The sequence below is a fragment of the Bufo bufo genome, chromosome 4, assembly GCF_905171765.1.
Source record: "Bufo bufo chromosome 4, aBufBuf1.1, whole genome shotgun sequence".
Lineage (NCBI taxonomy): Eukaryota > Metazoa > Chordata > Amphibia > Anura > Bufonidae > Bufo > Bufo bufo.
In genome coordinates, this window is record NC_053392.1 from 224,843,263 (window position 1) to 224,866,634 (window position 23,372).

At 44.3% G+C, this 23,372-nt stretch overlaps 1 protein-coding gene across 4 annotated transcripts in view; it reads right to left on the minus strand.

The window, feature by feature from the left end:
- Nucleotides 1-208: 208 nt before the first annotated feature.
- Nucleotides 209-23,372, minus strand: part of OPA1 (OPA1 mitochondrial dynamin like GTPase) — a 126,103-nt gene continuing 102,939 nt past the window's right edge. For all 4 annotated transcript variants that reach the window (XM_040428342.1, XM_040428340.1, XM_040428341.1 and 1 more), the window contains 2 exons: nt 832-912; nt 209-728 (listed from right to left, as the gene is read on the minus strand). In XM_040428342.1, coding sequence (XP_040284276.1) covers nt 848-912 — 65 coding nt within the window. In that variant the 3' untranslated portion in view covers nt 209-728; nt 832-847. The remainder of the gene's footprint in view (nt 729-831; nt 913-23,372) is intronic.

Here is a 23,372-nt window from a genome sequence, read left to right on the forward strand (position 1 = left end):
GGATCATAAACTGAGGACATATATAAAAAACAGGCTGAGCCTTTTTCTCTTTCTGAATCCATTCCTGGCTTTGGCTTCAAAACCTGTAAAAAAAAAACAAAAAAAAAACTGAACATGGAAATCCAACCTTAAAAGTTATTAAACTTATGATTGGTAACTAAAATGACATAAGTTCTCTGTGGAAGAAGAGAAAACAGACATCTACGTGTTCAGTTATTCGGCAAATTTTGCCCAAAACACATTTAATCTTTTATTTTTTGGGCTATAAACAAGTGCAGGGGAGTACAACTCAGTACCCAATAAGTTAATTTGAACATTTAGTCTTCAATTCATTCTGAGTATAGCATTACTTATGCTGCTGAGCTCATTTCATATGAAAGCGGAGATACCATTAACATGCAGTCTGTATCGTGGAAGGAAAAGAAGGTAGATAAGGCTATATACAAATGATAAAATGGTGAGTTATGCCCAGATTTCTTGCTCGAGTAAAAACGTGATAAAGGTACAGCACAAACACAAAACAGCAGCAACAGGTAGACATCTCTTCGCTGGAGACTCCTATAAACACGACAAGTCTTCAAGTAGCCAGTCTTTCGTAGAAACCCAAGACGAGGGCTTTCTTCTTCATCCTGGAGCAATGTCTGATATAGGAGACAATGCGCAGAAGGCAGCTTTATGCCGGAAATTCCTGAACACCAAGATTTATTTATTTTCTGCAAATTCATAACCTAAAGGAGGAGATATTGAAAAATGTTAAAATACATATTAGAAGCGGGACAATTTATAATAAAAATATATATGGAACAAGACAAGGTCATATTAGTGACGGACCTGTTACCTATTCACGCTACTTTTCTTGATGAAGGGCTTCGATAAAGGCTTCAAGTTTTTCCTGGATTTCTCGTACTTTTTCTACAGGGAGAAACAAGAAAACATTTAAAATTGGAATTTTAGGGATTCCCAAACCTTTTGAAGAAATATTCTCACAGGTGGTTTTCAGTATGTAGTTAGCGCATTTTATGAATTACACTTAAGGTCTCGAAGAAAATGTCTCTGCTGCTCAGAAGACGTAAACATACATAATACAAATTATCAGACAGCTCTGTCAAAGAGAAAAGACTTTTTGAAGTGGATTTTTCATCACGTTTAAGGTCCTTGGGGCTTAAACTAGAACAAGGGTTAAGTTTCCCTAAAATGACATATCTGAACAGCACCTGTCCCTCTACATTACCGAATGGACGACTATCAACAATCACTAATCCTTGACTTCTCTTTTAACATAATATCCTTATTCTCAGTGGGGGAAATACACACCAGGCAATCTGAACATAGAGTAACCTTAAAAATTTTGATTGAAAATCAAAGATCTAAATAATCCAGTATTAAACTTTTTCAGTTCAAAGAATAAAGAGCCTGAAGCAAATTCTACCTAAATAGTTGAGCCACATTATAAAAACCTTACTCGGCTTGTACTGATTTTCTTCTCCGTTCACATGCAAATTAAAAATCAGCTTTTCTGCTGGTTCCTGCACTGAATCTGGGTGTCTCTGCACTCCACATACATGTGACAAAACGGACTAACATCCAAAAGAGGCATTTGCATATATTAATAACACAAACATGTTGGCATTCATTTGTTGTGGCAGTCATTTTTGCAACAGTGCCATCAGGAAGGGCAGCCATATTTAAAATTTGCTTTGGATTGGATTCACAAATACTGCTTCACTTTTCCTTTATACCAATTTTAAACGTTCTTCGGCAACAGAGAAAAAAAAGCAGTACATGATAAAAAAATAAGTATTAGAGAGTATCTTTACTCTTTTTCACCAAAGATTTTACCATAAAGGGGTTGGCCCCTTTCTAGATACATTTCTAAAATCTGTTTTAATACAAGCAACTCTAAATTCCACCACTGCATGCCCCAGATGGAACTGAAGACGACCCCCACTGCCCATGCATTGACAGAGACGTCCCCGGACTCAAGATGGTGGCGAGCACATGATTTACCGATGTGACTGTTTCCATGGCTGCCTACCTTTCTGCGCAGGTGATGGCAGAAAGAGTTCAGCACATGCACAAACAAAGAGGGCAGAATCTCAGGTGCCTGCAGAAGGGTAAGCAGTTGTAGCTTACCCACTGCACCATCTTGAGTCCAATGGATGGGGCAGTGCTGCTGTCCCTTGTCCACATACCTAATCCCTGGGCTGAAGGAGGCCTGAACTGGTGTGCTGGGATAAGCAATGGGGGATTTACAGTTGACTGTGTCAAAATACAACAGTTTAGATCATTTCAGATATGTAACTAGAAAGTGGCCGCCCATTTAAAGAAATCTTTTTGTGTACAAATGATTTAAAGTAATGATTAAAGGGTTTGTCCTATTACAACAACTATCCCCATATTATAGTGGACAAGTGTCTGATTGGCAGGAGCTCCAACGAGAACATGGGCTGTGTTCAGCGCCCCCGCGCATGAATGGAACAGAGTACACTCGTCAGTGCTGCCGCTCCACTCAACTCTATGAAGCTGCAGAGACAGCTAAGACCACCCCTTTGAGAAGCTACTGAGAATTATACCAGTAAATGAGCAGAAAACAGCAATTACCATCAATATATGCGGCATATTAAAGAATAGTATTAAAACCAGTTTCCTAATACACTTTAATCATATTAGCTGCTCCTTTTAATAGGTAAGGAAAATGTAGGTACTAGAGGAAAGCAGCTATGAGGGCATCAGATTCCCCGCAGTCATCCTCCCCAGTGCTATAGGTTAATGGAACAAGGATAACTACATAAGATGATAGTTTTAGGATATGCCAGGTATCAGGCACTGCATCAGTTCATATTCAGATGGTCACTTCTATTATAGGAGCCCTTTTCTTATGTATTCAAGCTTAGACAATGCTATCCAGATACAAGTCAGGGTTTACTTTAGAAGCAATGTATGGTGTAGGTCTTGGATATGTTAGTATATCCTATAATCTGCAACCTCTGATATGAAAGTCAGAAAAGATGTTTGCTAAGATACTGCCTAATAGGTAAGCACATGCAAGAAATAAGAAAAAGAAAAAGCAGCCAAAATAATGTATTACAAAAATAATTTGTATTTAGAAAGGCTAAACAGAGCAGATAGTATAAAATACTGGTTTAGGGGATGTAAAAGATCAGTGACACCGGTGACTAGTGAGCAAACATCCTAAACATGAATAAGCTCCAAGTCTTGCTGCTAAAAGAGGAAGATGGATACCACCCACATGACAGCAAACAGCAGCTGGCTGGTACAGACAGCATCCGGCGCTTATCTAGTACTGGCGGCATGATGAATGGGAATAGCTGGGAAACCCCCGCATGAAATACAGAACCATAAGGGTGTGTGTAGAGAAGCTACATGAGATAACACTGTACAGTCTTCCCCAGATCTAGTTACAGTATAATTACTGGTAGGAGACTGATGCAGAAAGCTCATCTCCAGGGCTCTGCCCCAAAATTAATGCATTCATAAAGAAGGCGGCTAGCTAAGTTCCTACACTATTGCGGGTGGAGTATGTGGTCCCCAGAGAAGTGGGACTGCCAGCATCCGTTGCTCCGTTCCGTGGCCCTGCAAAAAAAATATAACATGTTCTATTCTTGTCCGTTTTGCAGACAATAATAGGCATTTCTACAATGGGCAGCCCGTTCCGTAAATTGCGGAAGGCACATGCAAAAAATGGAACGGTCGTGTGCATGAGGCCTTAGACAAAGGCCATGTGATTCTGTGAAAACTGCCTGGGGGGGATCTATGGATGACACTATATAGCATCTTATGCTATATGTGTCATCCACAGATCCACCCCATGACAGTGTCATCCACAGAGCCCCCCCACAACAGTGTGTCATCCACAGAGCCCCCATAACAGTGCGTCATCCACAGAGCCCCCATAACAGTGCCATCCACAGATCCCCCTCCCCATAACAGTGCCATCCACAGATCCCCCTCCCCATAACAGTGCCATCCACAGATTCCCCTCCCCATAACAGTGCCATCCACAGATTCCCCTCCCCATAACAGTGCCATCCACAGATCCCCCCCTAAACACTGCCATCCACAGATCCCCCCCTAAACAGTGCCATCCACAGATCCCCCCCCCTAAACAGTGCCATCCACAGATCCCCCTCTAAACAGTGCCATCCAGAGATCCCCCCTAAACAGTACTGCCATCCACAGATCCCCCTCCCCATAACAGTGCCATCTACAGATCCCTCCTCATAACAGTGCCATCCACAGATCCCCCCCCCCCATAACAGTGCCATCTACAGATCCCTCCTCATAACAGTGCCATCCCCAGATCCCCCTCCCCGACGCTCAGAGGAGTATACATTTATTAACTGTAATCTGTAACTTTAAATCAGCGCTCATCTCTTTAGAGTATCTTACTCTCAGCTCCGGTAACAGGCAGTGCGGGCGGCGCTAACTCACTGACGTCTCGCGCCTGTGCCGCCTAGTGGGAGGAGCATGCACGTGACGCCAGTGAGTGAGCGCCGCCCGCACTGCCTGTTACCGGAGCTGAGAGTAAGATACTCTAGTAAAGAGATGAGCGCTGATTTAAAGTTAAAGTTACGGATTACAGTTAATAAATGTATACTCCTCTGAGCGGCGTGGCCCTGTATATTTTAACCCCCAGGCAAGCGTTCTCATGGTGACGGGGACGCTTGCCTGGGGGTTAAAATATACATGGCCACGCCGCTCAGAGGAGTATACATTTATTTAGAATATACCATCGGATTTGAGTTTTCACAATCTCACTGAGATCGTGAAACTCAGATCCGATGGTATATTCTAACCCCCAGGCAAGCGTCCCCGTCACCATGGAAACGCATGGGGGTTAGAATATACCATCGGATCTGAGAATACCCGGCGTATAAGACAACCCCCGACTTTTCAAAAGAATTTCTAGTGTTAAAATGTCGTCTTATACGCCGGAAAATACGGTATTTTTAAATTATTTTTGGTGGTTATTTTTTATTTTCCATGTTAATATCTATATTTAAATGGAATGTGTCATCAGAAAATGACCTGCTGTTTAAATCTTTTTTTTATGTTTAATATACTTTTCGATTATGTTATTTTTAATTTCCCATGTCACTTTTTATATTTAAACTAAAAGCAAAAATCCTGCAGTTTTCGCACTGGCCACTAGTTCTAATAATTGACGCCACTTCTTGGTCACTTTACTGCAGTTATATATCATTCTAATCCTTCCTGTAATGATATCACCTCTGTGTATAGATAAGACAGGATCCACCATTCACAATAGGTGATTGTCAGAGCTTATCTATTCCTTCCTTGTACAATCACCTCTGCACAGGTCACAGAACAGGCCTAGAAAACACTGCCATAAAAGTCAATGAGGTCCTCTCCTGACCATTGTGTCTCTGGACCATGGGGCTGCAGTAAAGCTATTTTCTTAATGCTGTGTAAATGCTGTTAAGAACGGCTCAGGCAAGATGGCCGCCCCCATAATCATGTTCAGAAATAGAATAAAAAAAATCTACAATCAGAAAATAAAAGCAGATTAGAAAAAAAGATGTGTTACTATCTGGTTTTAACTGGCAGATAAAATTTTTGGTGAAATTTTTTTAAAACAAAAATCATAATATTCTACAGTTTTTGCACTGGCTACTAATCATAATAATAGGCGCCACTTCTTGGTCTGTACAGTTTACTGTAGTTACCAGCTTATCTATACAGAGCGGTGCAAAAAAAAACAAGCTCTGAAATGTCGACTAAAAAAACAAAACAAAAACAACCAACCACATTCAAATCCAATACAGGCAGGGCCCTTTAAGAGGCAGAATCTATAATTAACATACTGTATAGCAGAGTATAAATAAATAGTCCAGAATATTGGGAATTGTAAATGGGAGTAAATATGATATTACGCTGTGCTTAGTTACTAGCCGGATGTCATGCACAACACTACATTGCTGTCCTGCCTCTGCTACGAACTTAGGAAAAAGAAACCACCCAGGCTGTCCTCAATGAGAGAGAGCATCAATTATCACCTGGAAGGAAAGATTTATAAAGGGGAGGGCATCTACTGTTCTCTAAGGGAAGTATAACAGATGGAGAGTGAATGGACAGTCAGCAGGTCAAGAAAACACAGCGGAGCTCTCCCTTGTCTTGAAGCATACATGCTCAAGTCACAAGAAGAGGTCAAGATTGTAACCGCCTGGCTAGGTGCTGGGGAGAAGCTTTCCTCCATACCAATAGCTGCACAGCTCTGTCTTTATGGCAGACAATTACCACTTCTCACAACGCTATAAATTTTTGTGTCCTCTGTCTCTTTGGTGCCTACTCCAGGGAAAGACCAACTACGGTCACATTAGGGTCATTTATATTGCCTGCTTACAGAAATAACTGCTTGCACAATCGGTCAGATTTGCAACCTCCTTCAATCACAAGGGGCTATTCAGCGTTGTATAATAGCATGGGCAAAAGGGGCAACTGCAATGGGCCTCCATCACCCAAGCACAACCTGGCTGAGATTGGGCTTGTCAAGCAGCCAACAAACATCCTTAGGGAGGTTGTCTGGTTAAAAAAAACACCATTTCTAACAACCTGTAAGGGAATTCTTATCTAACAAGATGGGATGCTCTAGTTTGATCTTTTAAAATTGGTGTGTGATAGATGTATTGTCCGAGTGGTGAGAACTGCAGACTCACTACACTTGGATACAATAGCGGTAGCAGCTGCATTAATAGTAGCAAAAATAGGGAATCATTCCAAGCTATATACATGAGGATACCCTTGGATATTGCATGTGGCAGCAGTTATACCTCAAGTAGCGATAAGAGGGAATTCTCCCAAAGCAATTTAGGACATATATATGGGAATCATTTCCCGACTTAGTGCCGCGAGCATCATCACAGCACCTCCGAATTTTAAAATTAAGTGTTTTTTCTTTTCTTTTTCTCCTGTTCTGTATTAGTTTTATTGATCGAAATAAATGTTACGTTTTATCAGACCAGAAACAGGAGCTTTGTAGCCTAAGGCTATTTGAACTATAAGATGGGATGCCTCTACAGCAGTGATGGCAAACTTTTTACAGAGCGAGAAACCAAAACTGCAACCAAAAACCCACTTATTTATCGCAAAGTGCCAACAAAGCAATTTAACCTGATTACTACTGTCGAATATAGTATATGTTCCACGTACTTTATCATTTAGCTATAGTAGCCTGCCTACATTCAGTGCGCTGCCTGTGATGTTCATAGTGTGCCCTGTGCTGATTAATGGCAGGAAAAGTCTAAGCCATATTGGTACACCAAAGACTTTTTCAAGGGTGCTGGTGCCCAAAGAGAGGACTCTGAGTGCCACCTTTGGCACCTGTGCCATAGGTTCGCCACCACCGCTCTACAGCAACCATCTCTAAGTTTTAGCACAGAGTGGCAAAGTATCTCCTGATATGGAGAACCCAACATGTCTGGGAAGCACATGGACAGTCCCTTAAAGGGTTATCCAACCCCTGAAATGCCCCCCCCCCCCCATATGCCCGGGCCCCTCACACACAATGTACTTACCTCGCTCCCCAGCTTCCGCGTCACTTCAGAAGCCAGCACGGCTACATACGGTGGCGGGGGAGGGGTTAGCCAATAGCAGTGACGGGCATGAAGCCCCCTAGCATCGCGGGTGATTTACCCTGTAGTGGCGCTGGGAAAGACGCTCTGATCATCAGGGTTCTCTTCTCACAAAAAGGAATATCCAAAGCAGACAATCCCTTTACACTAATCAAATGTAGCAAGCAGTTAATTTGGCCACTATATGGTATTGGTATTTCGGCAGTGTGTGGCAGTGCTATTTTCCCCATACCTTTTCTCCATTTTTAACTGCCTTCCTGAAACAGGAGAGCCCCAATGTTCAGTAGCCAGCAAAGACTTTGCTCCAGAGCTGGAAACCAAGCACTTCTACATAGTGGAAAGGATGTGACCTCAGGTACTCATTCTCCTTGCTCAAAAGCAAATAATACACAGACAAGACAAAACACAACAAAATATAACTAGAGTACTCAATATGCCATTGCTCCATCAACATCCTCCACTCTGACATTAATGGGCATGTCTGTCCCATGGAATTGGGCTGGAGGACGCAAGACACCACTACCCCCATAACACCCATACCATATAGTGGCCTCCTTACCACCAACATTAGGAAACCACAGAACCAGTGAAATCTTCATGGGGCATCTGGAAATCCAGTAAATGTAATCAGTCTGCAGACGGCAAGTGAGGATTTGTGTCCAAGGGAAGGAGATGAAATAGGACAGGATTCCCCTGGGATACATGGGCATATTTAACCCATATGTTACTACACTGTACATATAGGTTGACATCAGAACTGATGAGGAAAAAAAAAAAAAAATCGAAAAAGTCATTCATTCTATCAGGATGGAATTCTATCTATTCTAATGCATGCTTAATGTGTGAACTGAAAAGTGAAATGGAGGTATTTGTCAAGTTATGCAAAAAGGTCCCACTTATGTCACCTTAGTGGTACTAATCCAAATATCCCCCCACTGTCCTCTCCTAAGTCACAATCTGGCTCTGAACAACTTGAGAAGCACTCCAGATTAAAAAAACCTAGTGGGAGATTTATCAAACTGGTGTCAAGTAGAAACTGCTTAGTTGCCCATGGCAACCAATCAGATTCCACCTTTCATTTTCCAAAGGAGCTGTCAAAAATAAAAGGTGGAATCTAATTTGTTGCTATGGGCAACTAAGCCAGTTCTACTTTACACCAGTTTGATAAATCTCCCCCATAGTGGAATATTTCACATACAAGCATCACGGGTGACCAGGCAGCCATGTTGTTACATCCAGCATTCTCTTCAGCTGTAGGATACCATTCACACTTGTACAGTTCTGGGGCATGCAGATCTGAAGAACTGAATTGGTTTTTCTCATACATATTAACCACTCGTACTCTCCTTCCTTCCAAGAGGTTCCAATGTTACATTTAACCCAATCTAAAAAGTCTTGCTTGGCATCCCCGCTCTGCCTGGCAATAAGGAATCACTAAGTCTTGACCATAACGGCATGGTTTCTGTGAAGCCAGCATGGCGCCAGGTCTGGAGTGACCTTTAATGTGAGTGAGATGGCCTGAAGAGAGGACATAGATACCAGATAGAAAACACGGGTTATTGCATGCATGCTCGCCTCACAACCGACTAACTGTCTGACTTTAGATGCTCAATTAGTCTGAGGATTGGCGGGCAGCTGACACCCGCTGCTTACAATACATCTCTTTATGTCCTGCCTAAAAAAGGAGTCACACGCTGCTCGCATGGATCATAATCAGCAGTTTTATTGCACCAGCAGTGTGTATTGTGACCAGGGGACGACCCTGGTCATTAATAATGCAGTCCTATACAAAGTCTCCCAAGTGCCTGAGGTAGCTAATGAGGCTCACAGAACGGACACAGCAGGGATTTCATGTACATTCCTTGACCGATGTAAGGTTATGTGTCAGCAATCCAAATATATCCCTGTCCTGCTGAGGATACTTACACTTTCCGTGGTCGCCTTCCAAAAGCTGTCACCACAATGCAGGGAAGGCGGTCTGTATCGTCAGCGAGATGCTGACAGGCAAGTTGGCATTCGGCAAGACCGCCTCCGTCACCACTCCACTTGACAGAAAGCGGCTGCCATAAAGGAGCTTGGACCAGACATCACACATGAACCCAGTGACCAGGCACCATATACTAAGGGTGTCTTCACACAGTGTGGTTCATAATCACATACTCCTGCAGCTTTACCAAAATTCCCTGCAGTTTAGTGATGTGGTTATTAACCTATAAATTTTACAGGTGGAACGCTGCGCATGGGGTTTTCATAGGTGCCTCTAAAACATATGCACTAGGTAATACCTGGATGACGTGGACTGTACACACCAGGAATATGCACCACTGGGTATCACAGACAATGTATATATGGGATAAGCACCTCTGACAATGATCTGTAGTTAAAAGGGTCGTCCCTTCTCGACGTTACTAGGACAAGATGGGACAAAGTGCTAACCACCAAGTGGCCGGCCGACATGGGAGCTATGGAAGCAGTGGAACTCATGCACTGTAATGGGAGCTACTGACACAGCGAGTGCCGGCCCGCTCTGCTGTAGTCGGTGCTTACTCCCATCTCTCCTGTTAGACAACCCCTCTAACAGATAAATGGGTTCCAAACCAATCCATTAAGATTTTACAGTTTTACATATTTGAGCTTTTACAGTATATGGCGATGCTTCCAGTTGGATGTTATCTGATTATCCTTACAAGTAATATGTGACGCCATATAGCGGTTTTGCAAAGTCCCCCCAGCTGACAAGATCTTCGTTCCCAATATTGGCTTACCATTCAGCAGAGGGGACAGCTGGCAGTATGTGCCACCTAAAAGAAGTGATCAGCGAAGGCACATTTACATGGGGCAGTCTTTACTTATGTAATAGGCCTTAACATGTCGGTATGAACACTGAACCTCTGACAAATCAATATCACCAGTGGCCATTATCATTATGTGGATGTGATTAATCTGTCCCATCTGATGGTAAATTGATATGATAAGTAGTAATGCTGGTAGTAGCTGGTTAAAGCACCACACTGTGCTGCCCTGTTTTATGGGCCCAGACAACAAAAACTAGTGGGGTACTTGCCAAACAGCAGTAGTCCGGGGCATTCATGAGGGGAGCGGGCCCCTCGCCCCATTCACCAGTGACTAATGACTACCGGGGGCCATCAATCACTGGTGAGGGGAGAGACCACTGTATTCTTTGACAAATGCTATATTCTTTGGGGTAACCGTTCTGCCGGTGCCAACAATATGCTGCCATTGACAGCTCTGCTTTAGATGCTGTGATCCAGAAGTCCACAAAGGGCAAGTCCTCCTATAGTTGCAGATATCCCACATTACTTATAATAAATATCTCTGAATGCTGTGTGGTGGCCAGCTTCAGTGCCAGAGAATGAAATCAGGAAAGCTGGGCCAAGCCTGAAACCGTCCATTATCAGCATGAAGACGTTGTGCTGGACATCGCTCGGCAACAGCTGATTAGTGGCTGGCGAAGACAGAAGTCGCCTTGAAAATAAGGGAAGGAGAAGAAAAATGAACAGACAAGTCTGAACAAGTGTGCTGTGCGCTCTGAATGGAGAGCTGCTGCCTGGGCGATGTCAAGGCTTCCGCTGGTAGGGCAGGGTAAACAGAGGCAGGAGGTTAGGCACGCTGCTCTCCCACAGCTTCCTAATCCCTCAGGTCAGACTCCCAGCCCTGTGCAATACTGCCATCTAGTGCACCAAGCCCATAGAAACAAAAAGCACCTATGACATCTACACGCAAGTTACAGACCCGGTGCGGAGGACTAAGAAGACGTAGGTTACAGTGTGGAGGATTCAGAAGGGGAAGAACCTAATTGGCTCCACATTAGACGTCTTTTCAAACTGGTAAAAAGGGATTTTGTTTGCATTTAAGTAAAAACCACAGAAAGAAATCAGATTTTCACTTTTACAATCACATACAGTAAAAGTTAAGCTGGACAAAAACCTTGTTGTACCTGCCAATTTCAGTGGGATCTAATGAATATGGGCTAGTCCAGGGGTAGGCAACTTCCGGCTCCCAGCTGTTGTGAAACTACAATTCCCAGCATGCTCCATTCATTTCTATGAGAGTTCTTAGAAGAGCAGAGCAAGTATGCATACTGGGAGTTGTAGTTTCACAACAGCTGGGAGCCGGAGGTTGCCTACCCCTGGGCTAGTCGAATGGTCCTCAATCTTCTGCAGAGAACTTTTGCTGCCTATTTTGTCTTAAATGGATTTACCAGTTGTAAATGAATGAAGCGTAGGCTCTGTTCACATCTCATTTTCATACTACACAGGTACAGGTCAGGAGGATCTGCCAATGTACATATATTCTCCTGCTCTGGTAGACAGTGCTAGGCTACTTTCACACTGGCATTTAGGCTTTCCGTTTGTGAGATCCATTCAGGGCTCTCACAAGCCGTCCAAAACGGATCAGTTTTGCCGCAATGCATTCTGAATGGATAAGGATCCGCTCAGAATGCATCAGTTTCGTTTCTATTCCGCTTTGGAGGCAGACACCATAAATGCTGCTTGCAGTGTTTTGGTGTCCGTCTGAGAAAACTGAGCCAAACGGATGCGTCCTGGCACACAATGTAAGTCAATGGGGAGGGATCCATTTTCACTGACACAATAGAAAACGGATCCGTCCTCCATTGACTTTCAATGGTGTTCAAGATGGATCCGTCTTGGGTATGTTACAGATAATACAAACGGATCCGTTCTGAATAGATGCAGACGATTGTATTATCTGAACGGATCCGTCTTTGCAGATCCATGACGATCCACACCAAACATGAGTGTGAAAGTAGCCTAAGCGGATGCAAAAACCAGTTGGTAAAGCAAAACTTCAGTGTTTATTCACACATAAGGAAAAAACAAAATGACAGTTGGCAGTCTTGGAGTTAGTTCACACAATGGAAAGTCCAAGGAACAAAACAATCACCTTGTTAGCAGTTTTTTCACCAGCCGTCCACAACAGGCTTTAGGGGGCCTGTTTCCCAGCATGCGGCTCTCAGCCCTCCAGCACGGCACACAGCTTCAGATCCCAAACACACACTGACTGCGTTCCCCTGTCAGAGAGGAGTAATCCACCCCACCTGACAGTGCTGACTGCTTTTAAACCTGCCAAGACCCGGCCTGGAACGTGGGGAGTAGCCACCCACCCAACACTTTGGCTACTCCCAGTAAGAGCTGTCCCGGATCAGCTTTACAGCCATTTAAACAGCTGAAGTGTCAGACTGCAATCTGCAATACTGACACCTCAGGAAAAAAAACGGCTCTTACCTAACCGAGGCCAGGAACCTCGGTGACACGTACCGACCATCAATGATGGCCCCTTGTTCCTTCCTACAATATATATAAAAATATACATTACATACACAATGGTAGCCTACGAATAATGTATCCCCCTGTATGCCTTTACGGGAGAATATAATGCAGCCTTTTGCAGTCGGCAGGGATCAGCAACCTCTGGCACTCCAGGTGTTCTGAAACTACAACTCCCAGAATGATCCACTCACTTCTACTGGAGTTAGATGAACTGCCGAGCATGTTTGCATGCTGGGAGTTATAGTTTCACAAGTCAGGGGGATCTCCCAATGTAGAGTGTACCTCAAACAAAAGGCTGCAACATATTGTAACGTTATACATAGATATTCCCTAATATAAAGCCTACGGCTGCATTCACATAGTGGTTTAGCTCTCGTCAGGGCTTTCTGTCGGGGGTATACATCTGAATACCTGAAACCCAAATTCAGATGTGTACCTCCTCGACTTCAATGGGTAAAACAGAGTTCAAAGGATTCATCTTTGGACTTACTTTGACCTGTTTTCCATTCCTTTCCTTTCGCCAGACAGAATAGCACAGTCTATCATGCAATGTGAGCCGGCAAAAATACCAGAAATGAAGGTCACAGGTCAACAAAGTCCAAAGATGACTCCTTTGAACCCTGTTTAACCCAAAAGTCAATGTACCCATTGCAGTATACATCTGAATAGCGATTTCGGGGTGGGGTGGGGGGGGGGGGGGGCTATGTTGGTTTTCCAGGAGTACAATATTGATGTCCTATATTGGGCTGCTGATCGGGAACCAATGTTTTTATGAACATTTGTTTGGCCGATCACTGGCCTCGGCTGATCAGATCTTTTATGCAGATGCAAAAATCACCATTTGTCGGTAGCATATCTCCCCGTTTAAACGGGATGTGCTGCTGACAATATGAAAACTGTATGAGAGATGCATGATGGTACTGTACTTAGGCCCCTTGCAGACGAGCTTGTCCGGATTAGGTCCGGATGCGTTCAGTGAAAAATGTGCGATTTCGCAGGCAAAGTCAGTTTTGCCTGCGCTCGCGTTCAGTTTTTATTGTGCAGGTGCAATGCGATTTAATGCGTTTTGCACGCGCGTGATAAAAAACTGAAGGTATACAAACAACATCTCTTAGCAACCATCCGTGAAAAACTTGCTTGCGGATGCGATTTTCACACCGCCCTATTCACTTCTATGGGGCCAGTGACGTGTGAAAATCGCTGAATATAGAACATGCTGCGATTTTCATGCAACGCACATGTACACAGCCCCATTGACATGAATGGGTCCGGATTCCGTGCGGAATACTCGCTCGTGTGAAAAGGGCCTTACACCCCCCCACAGCATTGAGCCGTGTAGAAGGTCCTTTAAACAAGCGTCGATTGACTCCTTATGGCCTGGCAGGACCCATATTAAATACACACAACAGAGAATTATCCTCATGATGAGTGATCAGGACGTCATTCTAACGACAAGCTGAAATGACATGAAAACTTGTTATTTAATATTCCCCACATGTATTTTCATAGACAGGGAAAGGATTAATATTCTTTCCACATAAAGCACAAAAGAGCCACATGAAATAGCCTGCACCAGAGTATTACCCTATCTAATAAGACCAGACTATCACTATGTCTGGGGCTAATCAAAGGCATGGTTTATGGAAAACTCTCCCCTGCAGCCTGTAGAACATGAAGAGGATTTTCTATAGGAGACCAAGAGATTTCCGGCTTGTATGATATTGCGGCAACCAAAACCGCAAACATTCCTCCTTTTCAACTCTGAACGCTGGGGAATGCCTCTGGCGAAAGCGCTGCCACTTTCTTAATATAGCAGTGAAACAGATCCCGGAGCTGATTAGACCCCGCCGTCTGCTCCTGACACAAAGCTCACACTTCAGCTTCAAAGCTGCCCCCCTCCACCCAGCGATCTGTATCTAGACACTACCTCCAAGTGCTCAAATGGCTGGGTGTCACGTTTACACTTTTCATCTGAAGTGACTTCTCAAATGCAGATAGGAGATGGTTTTCTTGCCTCCCGTTAACCCAATACTAACTAGAGAAAATGTATAACGAGGAATTCCAAGCAAACAAAACATATCATCATCCCCCCAACTATGCATGTAGACTTAAAGTGAAAAATGTAAGCCCACTTTAAACAATGACGGCCGTGTTCACACCTATATCTGTGTGGACTCCGCTGAAAACCTGCTCCCTATTGTTATCAATGTTAAATGTGTTTGCAGATCTGCATGTCTAACTGAAAATCCACAAGAGAAAATCGAAGATTAGCCTCGGATTTCTGCAGCACATTCCAACTGAAAACTCCGCTGTGTGAACATGGCCTTAAAGGGTTTATCCAATTTCTCAAACATCCTTCACATGTGCCAGGCCCCTCAGCGGTAATATACTTACCCCGCTCCTGGTCCCCGCACCACCGCTTCTACCTGTACACGGATGAAAACATCTGGTGTCGGGGTGGGGGAGCAGCCAGACGGGGAAGAGCCTTCCTAGTGTCACCCGCGATGCTATGGAGGCTCGTCCCCGTCTGCCATTGGCTGCTCCCCCCCAACCCCGGACGCTTTCATCCATGTGCATGGAGAAGCATATTCCTTCTCCGGGATCTTGTACACTAATGTGGCAGAGATGAACCAAGGCCACAAGGTGATAAGTAGCGTTGAGCGACCTTTTGTTTTCAAGTTCGGGTTATCTAAGAATTCTGTTATGGATTCCGCTACCACGGACCATAAGTTATGGTCCGTAGTAGAAGAATCCATAAGGGAATTCTTAGATAACCTGAACTTGAAAACACAAGTTCGCTCATCCCTAGTGATAAGCAGTCTTGTGTTAGGAGTGCTGCTTGGACACAACCTACCTGTAGGCCTTAGGGCTAAGGCCTCACGCACACAACTGTATGAATTCTGCGGTCCGCAAATGCAGATCTGCAAAATACATATGATGTCCGTCTGAATTTTTTTTTTGTGTGGACCCGTTGCCTTTAATAGGTCTGTGGATCTTTTTTGTGGAATGGGCACATGATTGCGGAAAGCACATGGACGATCTGTGTGCTTTCCGCACCTGTATGTTAATTCCGCAAAATATAGAACATGTCATACACTTGGCTACAAAATGCAAACCACGGACCGAAGTCAATAAGTCCTCAAAAAAAAAAAAAAGGCACACACAAGGATGTCACACGGTAGTCATCCATATTTTGCGGACCAGAAAATCCATATGGTTGTGTACATAAGGCCTTATTCAGTTGAACTATTTAAAACTCATCCCTGTTCTGGACAGTAAACTCGGACAAGTTTAAACCGATCACACACGGACGGCGTCCACGTGTGGCTGGTTTTCCTTGCAGACAGATTCACTTGAGTGAATGTGTCCTGTGGTAAAATGGAGATTAGTGGTTCAAGCTAAAATTTTCTCAGCACGAGTTGATTGATATGAATGGGTCAGTGCTGTCTGTTATGTATGAATGAATGAATGAATGAATTTCACTCATCTGAATGAGTCACTAAAGAGAACCTGTCACCACAAAATGCAGTATAATCTGCAGGTATCACGTTATAGAGCAGGAGAAGCTGAGCAGACCCATATATAGTTTTATGGGAAAACATACATCACAGATTCCACACACAGCATGTACACTACAATAAATGCAGTTCTTGTGCAGGACAAACAATGTGTTCGTCAGAGAATTGGGAAAACACGGCGTCTGATAAAATCACTTAAAACTCATATCATGAAACACTTTTACACTAAAAGAGAATGCTGAAAGTAAGGTAGCAACCCTAGTAATCCCCAACAACCAGGCCTGGACTCGTGCGGACATCCACTCTACAATTCTGCACTTCTCTACCCGCTTCACTGCATGAATGACCTCTGACAGTCCCATAAAAAGAACCCCAGCTTATTCCTATAGCAGTGGACTGCTGTTGTTACTGTAGGACTACCCCAAGTGACCACAGAATAGCCAAAAAAAAGGTATGAGACATTATCAGAAAATCCCTACCCCATACGTCAAATACTTATATATGTATAAAATCTATATTATAATGAACCTATAGATTTCTATGGGCAAAAATGTATACCAAGACATTCTTTGGGGCATACATTTTACGGGATTCTTTTGAAATGCAGTATTTTTTCTGGCTGTACTGTAAATTTCACATTTTTTCTGGGGATGTGCAAACATTACTTACCCCTTAGTCAATTAGGAGTGTGGTGACCACCATGAGTCTGCCTTGTCACTCAATGTTTAAAGAGGACCTGTAACCTGTGATGTCCGCTTTTTATTCGGTTTCGATACCATAAAAAAATATTGTGATACTTGATACCATTCGATACCAATCAAACAAAAAAAGCTGCATGCATTCCGCATTTTATGGAACGTCCGGCCCATAATGGAACAGTCCGATCCTATTGCGCAATTTTAATTATTTTTTTTTCTGTTACGGCGTTCACCGCATAGGACATTTTTTTTATATTTTAATAGTTTGGACTTTTCGGACACGATGTGTTTATTGTTTATATATTTTCTATGTAAAATTGGGAAACGGCGTGATTTATACTTCCTATTTTGTTTTTGTTTCACTTTTTATTTTTTTTTACTTTTTATTTAATAACTATTTCCCCCCTTAGGGGCTAGAACCTGGAATCTTTTCATCCCTTGTCCTATTCACCGTGATAGAGCTCTATTAGGGTGAATAGGACTTCACACTGTCCCTGCTGCCCTGTGCATAGTGCACACAGCAGCAGGGAGATTACCATGGCAGCCAGGGATTCAGTAGTATCCTGGCTGCCATGGTAACCGATCGGAGCCCCAGGATTACACTGTGGGGCTCTGATCAGAGAAGCTGCCACTGCACCACCAATGAGGAGGAGGGGAAGGGACCCTGTGGCCACTGCCACCAATGATTTTAATACTGGGGGTGGAAGGGAGGGGGCGCACTGCGCCATTAATGATTTTAATACTGGGGGAGGGGGTGCACTGTGCCACCAATGATAATTAACATTTAATACAGGAGACGGGTGCGGCACCTGAGGGGTTACATGCAGTTGATCGCAGCTCCCCGCCAGCACGCGCCTCCTGGATTTGTATTAAACGTTTACCTTCATTGGTGGCTCAGTGCACCTGCCCATCACTCCTCATTGGTGGCAGCGGCACAGGGGGGAGGGAGAGACTGCTTCCTTCTCCACTGTGCAGCTGAGGAGAACAAGGAGCGCGCTGAGAGAAGCGTGCTCCATGTTCTCTGATACTAGACTGTGCAATAGCAAAGCCTAGTATCGAAAAAAGGCAAATCCTGGTATCGAGGTCGATACCAGAGAAAAGTATTGATTGGGTATCGAAAATTCGATACCCGAAACAACCCTAGTCCCTGCACAGTCTGACACTGGCAGCACTGATTGGATCGTGTCTTACAGTGCAGGGACACCCCCTCAATTGGTAAGAATAGATGCCCCAGGATGGTTATTACATGGAGAAAGCAACTAGTTACGAAAACACACGTCAGGAGAGGCGACAGGTCCTCTAAACAAGAGATTCCACAAGTTCAGCATTGTCAGGGGAACATGACAAGAATTCTTATTAATGCAAACATCCTAACTGGAGATAAAGCCATATTAGACTACACGATTATTGGCAAATTATCGCTAACAAAAGTTAAAAGGGATGCTTGCTTGCAATACCTGACTTGTATAATCGAGCAGCCGATGAACGAGCGTTTGCTTGTTCATCACCTATCATCAGGAGGAAAGATGGCTGATTATCAGCAGCACATCTCCCTGTGTAATAAGGGGTGGGCTGCCGATAATGAGTAGAACAGAATAAGGGAGGAATGACTGTAGTGGCAACCGTTCCTCCGACATTCTGTTTGCATCAGCCTGTATATTCAGGACAATGAAAACGAGTGCCAGTGGATGCGCTCGTGTGTTATCCAAGGCAATTAGGAAACTGAGATCCCTGCAACTCAAACACACACGAGAATGTTTCAGACATAAAGGAAAGTGTGATATGTGTTGGGGAGAGGACACCAGATAATGTGTGAGAGGTTTCAGTGCTCTTCATCTGTATGTAAGCACGCACCAAGATTAGTAAGTCACGTTGTACCTGCAGTATGTTATACAGCAGGGGGAGCTAGGCAGAAAGATACAGCTTGGTGAGAAAAGATACTATATATCTTGTCATTTGAGTGCAGAAGTCCAGTGGATGGTCTAAAGCAGGCATGCTCAACCTGCGGCCCTCCAGCTGTTGCAAAGCTACAACATTCCCATCATTCCCAAACAGCCTACAGCTATCAGCCTACAGAAGGGCATGGTGGGAGTTGTAGTTTTACAACAGCTGGAGAGCCGCAGGTTGAGCATCCCTGGTCTAAAGTAAGTCAATTTCCCCACAATTACAGGAAGCTGTTGTTCTGAGTGTCTTTTAAATCCATAATATTAAATTAAATGAAGATATGAGTAATACACATATCCAAGATACATTACAGCACATACATTTTTCTTGATCTACCATCCAACAAGAAGTGAGATAATATTTAAAAATGGTTTAAGGACAAGCATCTTCAGAACTCATGACTACCCTGCATGTATGTACACAGTTATCTTTTATTCTTATTACAAAAAGGACAGAAGAAACTGTTCAATGTCTGCTGGAGTGAAGGAGCGCTGATACACGGATTGCTTCTGCATAGAAAATAGGCATTTGGCAGCCTGGTCTGGTCCATCTAAAGCTCATGGCCCTCCAGCTGTTGCAAAACTACTACTTCCATCATGCTCAGAGAGCCTACAGCTATCAGGTCATGCTGAGAGTTGTAGTGTTGCAACAGCTGGAGAGCCATGAATTTGACACCCCTGATGTAGCTGGGAGTCGCAGCCCAAATAGAGAGCTGGGTGTAATCAGTAAGTCGATTGTATTATGGTTAAGAAATTGGTTAAAGGGAACCTGTCAGCTGCACTATGCTGTACTCACTTAGGGCAACCTAGTGTAGTGACAGACACGTTGATTTCATAGGTCTGTCCATGCTGTGATGACATACAGTACTTTTATAGTACCACCTAGCTGAAGCCCCCACCAAGAGATGAATCCGATGCTGCTCGCTGCCCCTGGACAACAGTTGACAGGTTTCTTATCTATTGTGCATTGGAAAGAAACCTGTCGCTCACTGTCTAGAGGTGGAGGCAGCCAGCAACATCGGACTCACCTCTCTCGCAGAGCTAGTGTGCATTGCAGCCTTCGGTAGGTCAGGAGGAGGAGCTCAGCAGACTGATATATAGTTGTATGCGAAAAGATTTAGAATAACTTGTAATTAATACATTTATATTCCTGCTCATTCTGGGCTTTGAAGTCCAGGAGGTGGTCCTATCAGTGATTGACAGCTCTCTCTGTATACACAGTCATAGAGGGAAGGCTGTCAATCACTCATAGGACCGCCTCCTGGACTTCAAGCCCGGAATGAGCAGGAATTTAAATTAATGAAATAAAAGTTATACTGGATCCATGCTATGTGTTGTTCAGCTGGATATATGTAAAGTATGTGGTGTTTTGCTAAATCTTTTCCCATAAAACTGCTCCTGCTCTATAGCTTGCTGCCCGCACCATGTTCTATGTGACCGTTTCCCTTTAAACTGGTTATAGTTGGCCAGCCATGTAAATCACACAAAATATTGCTTAGAATGTTACTAATTACTGTATTTTCCTGCGTATAAGACTACTTTTTAACATATGAAAATCTTCTCAAAAGTTGGGGGTCGTCTGATACGCCAGGTGTCGTCTTATTTGCCGGTATACGGCGTGCTGAAACTTACTTCCTAGCCGGACTGGAGAAGCTGTCCTTCTCCAGCTTCAGGGACAGGCACCCCCTAGCTGAGCCACCGTGCGCTGCATCCCGGCCAGCCGCTCCTGAAGCAGCACCCGCTCCCTGCTCTCAGTGGTTTTCTCATGTCGGCAGTATCACATTGTGTACTACCGCTCAGATCGTCTTGAAGACAGGGAGGGCTGGGCAGGCAGGGAGAGCTGTTTTTTTTCTCTTTTACTAACTTTTAGCCCCCTTAGGGACTAGAGCCCTTGTCCTATTCACCCTGATAGATCTCTATCAGGGTGAATAGGAGCTCACACTGTCCCTGCTGCTTTGTGCACACAGCAGCATGGAGCTGAACATGGCAGCCAGGGCTTCAGTAGCGTCCTGGCTGCCATGGTAACCGATCAGAGCCCCAGGATTACACTGCTGGGGCTCCGATCGGAGGAGCAGGGGAGAGGGGATCCTGTGGCCACTGCCACCAATGATTAATACTGGGGGGGCGCACTGCGCCACCAATGTTTTTAATACGGGGGTGGAGGCGCACTGCGCCACCAATGATTAATACTTGGGGGCTTGGGGCGGGGGGGCGCACTGCGCCAACAATGAAGAGAAGTCTCTCATTTATTCATATACAGGAGGCGGAGAGCTGGCTGCAGAATCACATAGCCGGCTCCCGACCTCTATGAGCAATAGCTGCGATCCGCGGCACCTGGGGGGTTAACTACCGCAGATCGCAGCTACCGCTCATAGAGGTCGGGAGCCGGCTATGTGATTCTGCAGCCAGCTCCCGCCTCCTGTATATGAATTAATGAGAGATTTCTCTTCATTGGTGGCGCAGCGGCCACAGTCCCTCCCCTTCTCTTGTCTTCCTCCCTCTCACTGGCTGCAGCGGCAGCAGCAGCAGCACAGGGGAATGGAGACACTGCTTCCTTCTCCCCTGTGCTGCTGAGGGAACACAGAGAGCGCTGACAGCAGCGCGATCTGTGTTCCCAATACGTTATCGGAATATCGGCAAAATAGATGCCGATACCGGCCAAAATACTGAATATCGGCCGATAATATCGGTAAAACCGATAATCGGTCGATTCCTAATCTGTACCTGTTCATACAGTACAGCACCGGTATCTGCACCGGTTCATACAGTACAGCACCGGTATCTGCACCGGTTCCTACAGTACAGCACCGGTATCTGCACCGGTTCCTACAGTACAGCACCGGTATCTGCACCGGTTCCTACAGTACAGCACCGGTATCTGCACCGGTTCCTACAGTACAGCACCGGTATCTGCACCGGTTCCTACAGTACAGCACCTGTATCTGTACCGGTTCCTACAGTACAGCACCTGTATCTGTACCGGTTCATACAGTACCAGTATCTGTACCGGTTCATACAGTACAGCACCAGTATCTGTACCGGTTCATACAGTACATCACCAGTATCTGTACCGGTTCATACAGTACAGCACCAGTATCTGTACCGGTTCATACAGTACAGCACCAGTATCTGTACCGGTTCATACAGTACAGCACCAGTATCTGTACCGGTTCATACAGTACAGCACCAGTATCTGTACCGGTTCATACAGTACAGCACCAGTATCTGTACCTGTACATACAGTACAGCACCAGTATCTGTACCGGTTCATACAGTACAGCACCAGTATCTGTACCTGTACATACAGTACAGTACCAGTATCTGTACATACAGTACAGCACCAGTATCTGTACCTGTACATACAGTACCAGTATCTGTACCTGTACATACAGTACCAGTATCTGTACCTGTACATACAGTACCAGTATCTGTACATACAGTACAGCACCAGTATCTGTACATACAGTACAGCACCAGTATCTGTGCCTGTACATTCAGTACAGCACCAGTATCTGTACCTGTACATACAGTACAGCACCAGTATCTGTACATACAGTACAGCACCAGTATCTGTACCGGTTCATACAGTACCAGTACACACAGTACAGTATACAAATGGCTAACAGTCAAGACCCCATCATGGCTCTAACAGCAAGAAGAAAGAAATATGAAGCCAGTTTCAAACTTAAAGTTGTAAACTATGCCAGGGAACCTAATAACTGCGCTGCTGCAAGACAATATGGAGTAACAGAAAAGATGGTTCGGGACTGGAAAGCAAATGAAAAAGCATTAAAGAGTATGCCAAGGGGTAAGTGTGCATAAAGAAGAGGCCAGAACTCGACTAACATGTAGCAGACATGGTGAATGAGCATCGCTAAAACGGTTATGTAGTGACATGAAATAAAATACGTTTGTTTGCACTTCAGTGGGCCAAACCTAACCCAGATCACAGCAACAGATTTAAGGCCACTGTATCCTGGTGTACTAGATTCCTGGAAAGGCCTAATATGGTACTGAGGCAAAAGACGAAAATTGTACAATTACCTGCAGATCTTGATGCCAAAGCGTTAGAAGAGGGGTAGTCTTATACGGCGAGTATAGCCCAAATCCTATATTTTAACTGGAAAACTTGGGTGTCATCTTATACACCCAGTCGTCTTATACGCCGGAAAACACGGTAATAAAAATAGTAATTATGACCTTACTGATTCTTCAATGCTCCTGTTCCTCAGCTGTTCTCTACTTTCTGTTGCAGCTTTGGCATCTCAATGCAGTTAGTCACAGGCTG